The sequence below is a fragment of the Cinclus cinclus genome, chromosome 5, assembly GCF_963662255.1.
Source record: "Cinclus cinclus chromosome 5, bCinCin1.1, whole genome shotgun sequence".
NCBI classification, from domain to species: domain Eukaryota; kingdom Metazoa; phylum Chordata; class Aves; order Passeriformes; family Cinclidae; genus Cinclus; species Cinclus cinclus.
The window spans coordinates 5550442-5556995 of NC_085050.1; the positions used below are offsets into that span (position 1 = coordinate 5550442).

The 6554-nt window shown below is 47.8% G+C and overlaps 1 protein-coding gene across 1 annotated transcript; it reads left to right on the plus strand.

The window, feature by feature from the left end:
• The first annotated feature begins 1349 nt into the window (after positions 1–1349).
• LOC134044141 (T-cell surface glycoprotein CD8 alpha chain-like) lies at positions 1350–4419 on the plus strand. The gene is given in 5 exon segments (XM_062493231.1): positions 1350–1395; positions 1843–2202; positions 2406–2588; positions 3327–3440; positions 4298–4419. Coding segments are annotated over 5 exon segments (825 nt in total).
• The last annotated feature ends 2135 nt before the right edge of the window (positions 4420–6554 follow it).

Sequence of the window (6554 nt, forward strand, 5' to 3'; positions counted from 1 at the left end):
GTTCCAGGAAGTGTCACTCATACCCCTGTGCCAGTGGTCACAGAGGCAGCAGCAAGGGCCTCTCCACTGGAACACACAATGAGCTTTGGGGCAGGACAGAAGGAACCTGTGGTGAGACAGGTGAGAAAAAAAAACACAAATAGATAAAGAATAAGCAAATCACAAATTCTGGACTAGAAACTAATTGCTTCCAAAATTCTTTTTTTTTTCCTCAGTGTTTTGCCACAGATGCCAAGCATTGTTACTTTACCCAAGAGGGTCCTGACCCCCCAAAGAGCGGCACAGCCTTCCAAGCCAAGTGACAAAAATCATCTCAGCTGTGCTGCACTGTTCCCAAGGACAGACACTCCAGAAGATGGCTGGGGTCATCTCAGCCTCTGGGTAGCAGCCCCAATAGCAAAGGCATCAAACTCAGCAGCACCTGGTTTCTGACAGACCAAGGAAGAAAAGGAGCTTCTTTGCAAAGGTGTAATAAAAAAACCGCTCACACAGAAAAGCAATCAATAGCAAAGCCAAGGAGAAAGAAATCAAACACCAGCCCAGCCCCTTGCACTCTAGTGAAATGCTTCTTGCATGCAAAAGTCCAGGAAGCATTCTCCATCCCCATGTGCAAGTGGTAACCTGGAGGCAGCAGGAAGGGTCCTCTCTGGTGAAGCATAAAAGAGTTTTTGAAGAGCAGAAGGCACTGTGGTTAAAGAAAAGAACCATGGGTTTGAAAACAAAGAAAAGTCAAAGCACTCACTTGTGCAAGGGGCAGTCTCAACAGGTTCCAGTTCCTAGACCAATTACCTGGCATGAAAAGGCGTTTGCTGAACAACAGCAATGAAGAACAGAACAAAGAAGGAGTGCAATGACAACAGAGAAGTACCCATCTGAGTGCCAGAAACCTGTGCTTGGTGATAAACAACACATGTGGATCTACACCATGAAGCCCTCTGTCACTGTGGGCTCTGCCATGCACATGGGACTCCATGAAGGTGCTCAAGAGAAGGAGGCAGGATCCCTACCAAGAAAAGCATTCCAGGGCCTGCACCAAAGGATGGGGCTGCTCTGTATCTTCTGCATGGAAGCTGCAAGGAGGGAACAGCAGGCTGTGGTGGCTGATCCTAGCTCAGCCATGAGCAGCATCACTTTGGATGTCTAAGAAAGTCAGCCAGAAAAAAAATTTTTGAGGAACTCCTAAGAAATGATGAGGTTAAAGGGACGCAAAATTCCGGACTTGAACTGAATGCATCCTGATGCTGGGGTCCTGATGACATCACATCCTCCCCAAAGAGCTACACAGCCTCCCAAGAGAAGGGACAGAGATCATCTCAGCTGTGCTGCAAGCACGGACACCCCAGGAGAAGATGGACACATCTGCTGCCCTGCTCCTGCTGCTTGCTCTGGAATTCTGTGAGTACAGACACGGGGTTGTGCAGCCCCTTCACTTCAGCCAGCAAAGGGGATCTGGAGGGGTGGCTGCAGCAGCACCTGCACTGGAAAGGGAGATTGATCCAGTGAGTGGTTCTGGAGGGGACGGAGAAGGGTGGGAAAAGAGGTTTAGAAGTTAGAGTTCATAGGGAGCTTGTACAGCTTATCACTTCAGAGAAGCTGGGAAGGTGTAATGTCCCTGAGAAGGCACTGGAAGGGCAGCACCCATCTTTCAAGACCGGGTGGCTGATTGCTGAGCACCCTCCGTGCACCATCCCAGCAAGGATTCCATGAAAACCTCCACATCATCCAGACAGCGTGACCCTCCCTTTCCATTTGTACTTCCAGCCCATGGGCAGGGAGGGAGGTTTCCTCAGAGAACCCTTTGATTCTTCCCAAATGGTTCCAGCAAGCATTTCTCTCCTGCAGGATGCCCTGGGATTTACGGCCAGTCACTTGAGATAAAGGTCAGGTCTCCCAGGGACATCACCCAGCTCCAGGTGGGACAGAGGCTGGAGCTGGAGTGTCAGACTCACAAGAACAGTGGTGCATTCTGGATCCGCCAGGACAAGAGGAGAACCCTTCACTTCATTGTCTTCATCAATTCCGTGTCCCGGACCACATATGGGAATCAGGGAACAGCCACACGCTTTGACACGAGCAAACACAACACAGTCTATAATTTGGTAGTGAAATCTTTCACACCACAGGATGAGGGGAGCTATTTCTGTGTGGTGAATTACAACCAAAGCCTGTACTTCAGCCCCGTCCAGCCTGCCTTCTTATCAGGTCAGTAACACCTTCACCCAACCTCACTCAGCCCTGCCAACATGCCCAGCACCCCCTGCCCGTGCCCTTTTTAACCAGCCATCCCTCCCACAAACCCCATTTCCCAGCTTGCTCCTGCCCAAGGCATCCTGTCACCAACTGTCCCTCCTGCCAGAGGCTCCCTGCTTCCCTTCTCTCCTCCTGGGACTGCTCCTGCCCCAAAGGCAAGCGTGATGGGGCAGACCCAGCACCATCTTCCCATCCTCACTTCCCCACCCCACCCATGGCTCTGAAGGGAGAAGACTACAGCAAAGTCCACCACCACCCCCTCCTTCCTCAGCACACGCAGGTCCCAAAAGTACTACCAAGCTCAGGGGGCTCAGACTTTGTGAGGATGGTGTCAGAGAGTGAGAAACAAGGAGGCTGCAGCTCCCTCTTGGCTCTTGGGAGACCCTCCTTGGGAGAGTCCCCCTTCAAAATGGGCTCTGTGAAGATCTCCCAGAGCTGAGGCACAGAAACAGCCATGCCCGGGCATGGCAGAATTATATTATTTTATTTCCTTACATTCTGAATTAATCCATTTCATTCATAGCTGCTACTGTCCTGTCACCCATCACACCAGAACCCACCACCTAGTGGGACATCACTGAAAAGGACTCCTGCCTGAAGACACCAGATCCAGGTACCCTGGATGCAGGGAGGGAGAGGGGAGGAGGTAGACCCACTGATAGCAAGGGGGATCCTTCAGTTATTTTGGGATGGGGGGAGAGTGAAAATCCATATAGCTTTAGCAGAGGATTTGAAGGATTAAATTTCATCATTTCATCCCCCATAGGAAAGGCTAAGTATGATGTAAAAAGCATGAGCATGTCCCAGGCACACCAGACACAGGGAGAGGGAAGGTAGAGCCTCGGGGCCCAGGTCTGTTTTTAGCCTCATCAGAGGACACAGGAAAACTTTTTGGCCACATGTCCTCTCTCCAGCTCCCAGGAAAATGCTGACAGAAGTAGAACATCACTGAAGGCCCAGGGGAAGCTCTCTGCCTCAGGCATACCAGGCAGGGCTCCGGGAAGCTCCTTTGGCCCCGAACTGGGTGTAACACCAGCTGTGAGCATATGGTGGACCTTCCCTCTTTATTTCTGCAGGCAGCATGCAGGAAAACCTGGAACACTTCTGTCTCGCGTTCCTCTGGATCCCCTTGGCAGGCCTCTGTCTCCTGCTCCTCCAGCTCCTGGCCACCAGCCTCATGCTGCATCGACGTAAGGCTCGCCACAAACCCCTCTAGATGCACCTTTGGCCTGAGGCCACAGCCCTGTCCCTCAGGGAGTTGGATGTTCTGGCTGCTTTAGGAGGCATGGGATAGCCAGGACACAGTGCAAGAGAAGGATCCCTGTTATAGTCACTGCCTGGGTATCTTCCAACAAATCATCTTCACAGTTTCAGAGTGACCCTCCCCTCCCACTCCAGCTCTTTCCAATGATTTTGTACAAAGGAGGTGCAATAATCTGACTGCAGCATCAGGGATTCTTCCCCAACAAAAGGCCATGTGTTACATATGGGAAGCGTTGCCTTGAAAATGCATTTTCTCTATTCAATGTCATTGCACATGGCATGTGACACACACCAAAATTAAATGTACAGACATTGAACAGAAAGCTGTTCAGAAAACTGAGCAAAAGCACTCTTCTGTATTGCAGTCTCTGTAAGATTTGTTATTGTTCCAAATTAAACTACTATGTCCTGACCCAGAGATTAATTATTTATTGCCTGTTCTTCTGCTGGGAGCCTACAGAGGACAATCCTGTGGGGAGAAACAGGACATGGGTATCTAAACTCAAAAAAGCATTTCAGTAAGACGAACACATGTACAAGAAAGTCCTTGCTACTGCATGGAATCCTAATGTAGGATAAACAGAGTAATATAAAACCCCAAGCAATAAAAAAAATACATTACTAATAGTAATGCTCCACTGTGCAGTGCTGCACTAAGACCCCAGTCCTGAAGCAATACTAATCCAGGCAAGAATGATGCAGTGAAGAACTAGGAGTAGGAAATCTTTGGGTTTGGGTTTTTTCGTCATTTTGTCAGGTTTACTTGTTGGTGCTTTTTCTGCAGTCCTTCATTTGCACAGGAAATCAACTTCTAAAAAAAATTACAACACTGACAGTGGTAACTACCCCCCTGAAGACAGCTCCGAATCCACTGCACAGTGGAATCTTCCCATTTTTGACCTCTAGTACCACTGCAACAGATATCATGAGTTAGCATAAACCTATAAGGAAAGGGAGTTTAAAAGCAAATCCACCTCTCCATCTGTGGATTTTCTGTGAGATCCTACACGTTCATGGACTGCTGTCCATCCCAAGATACCTGGGAGGTAAAACTTGTCCTTCTGTCTCTTCTTACACAAGGTTTTCTATCACTGAGCTCCTTAAATTTTAGTATGTTTTACAAATACACCAAACATGCTGCACTGAACTGCTCTGATTCCACCTTTGCTGCAATAGCAGCACAGTCCTCTCCCCAGCAGGTCAGAAGGCTGAGAGGACCAAAACAGTTGGGGTGAGCACCAAAACAAACCCTTTTGTAGTCACTGCGCCAGTTTCACACTGAATAACCCAAAAATTACCAACTTCACCACAGAACCCTCCAGCAGAGGCAGTGACACAGCACAGCTCCCCAAAGCAACACTGACTTTTCTTTGCCAGCTCTTTTCACGCAGTGCCTTGATCAGCTTGTGCTCCAGCTCAGATCAGCTGCACCCAGCACTGCACCTTGGATTTAAACCTATGTCTCAAAAGAGCCTGTGAAGTTTTCCACTGACAGGTGGAGTGGAGGAACAATATTCTTTACAATCCACTTACAATCTGGGTTTTCTTTAGAGGACCTTTGCACCCCTACTAATAAGGTACCAATAGAAAGCAAAACCAAAACCACATATTTTGCACTAAAATGTTAAGAAGCAATTGCAAATACCAGTGCAGCAGTGAGAAGTGCCAAGAGCAACTCCAGTCCTGCATACTTACACCTCTAGCAAATCATGTAAGCTCAGGGCAAATTGGCTGGGTTTGTGGTTGAGCGGCAATGTCTGGGCAAGGAGCCTGGACTGCTGCTTGCACTAATAAAAAGAGGAGGACTGGCTGAGCTGGAGGGCAGAGAAGCAGCTCAAGGGTGCTTGTTTGTGCATGCAGGAAGCTGTTGTTGGACAGGCCCTACAGATCTGACAGCTTTTGGTTACAGCACATGGAAGAGGTTCCAGCTCCACAGTGAGCTGACTGAGCAGGGTGCAGAGGCAGAACCTGGAAACTGTTACAGACTGACACAGGGTTAACTGGAGTGTGGCATAGAGAATGACTTCCAAAGAGGAGCAGAAGGAATGCATTTGTCCAGAGGGTGATGGTTACCGAATTTCACACTTGCTCCCAGCTAATAATGCTCATAACTGCTACAATCTGCTAGGTAACAATTGGATTTCACTATTTTGTATTTGCCTCAGCAATTATTATAAATTGCAACCACTTCTGTACATATGGGGCAAATTGTGATTGCTTTTGTGGACAGTGTAACTAAAATTGTGCAAGAAGCAAGGCTATCACAAGACGTAAGCGTGCTCACAAAAGATGTATCACAAGATAGGACTGCTCTTGCAAAATGTGCAACCAAGACAGCACAGCCAGAGAACAATACAACATAAAAGGAGAATACCAAGTCCAAAGAGGCATCAGAAGACCAGTCCAGGCCTTCTCCCTGACAGACCCTCCGAGACCGTAGCTGTGGATTTAGGCAACACTGTGGCAACCTGAGGCGGAGTTGTGGCAAACTGGCTCCAAAAATGCGCAGTCATTTGGGAAAGTAATGCAAAAGCAACAGTATAAAGGATTGCTTGCTAAAGAATTGGGTGTGCCTCTGGCTGTTGCCATGTACCCAGCACAGTTAGTTTTGCTTTGTCGATCAGTCCCTTATTTTTCCCTACTAAACTCATGAAATTTTGAGGAGTGGGCTTTGTGTCTCACACTGGTATGATCCAAACCACCAGTTCCTAAATACAGGCCCAGTAGAACTCAGAAAGAGCTTATAGGAGGCTGTGAACAACTCCAGTTCCTGTATTTCTCTACAGGACTGCCAACAATGCAAACTTGATGTCATAAAGAAAGATTAAGTCGCTCTCATCTCACATATACACATTTTTGCAAACAACTTTTCCTATTTACATTTGAAATTAATTCACAGTAGTGATGTAACACCACATTACATCTTTGCTCACTATAAATCTTTGCGGCCAGACTTTTTTTTTTCTTTAATCTCTCATTCTGAAAGCTTCCCTACACTTCAGTCTCCCACTCACAAAAGGAAAGGAGCAAGAGTTGGGATG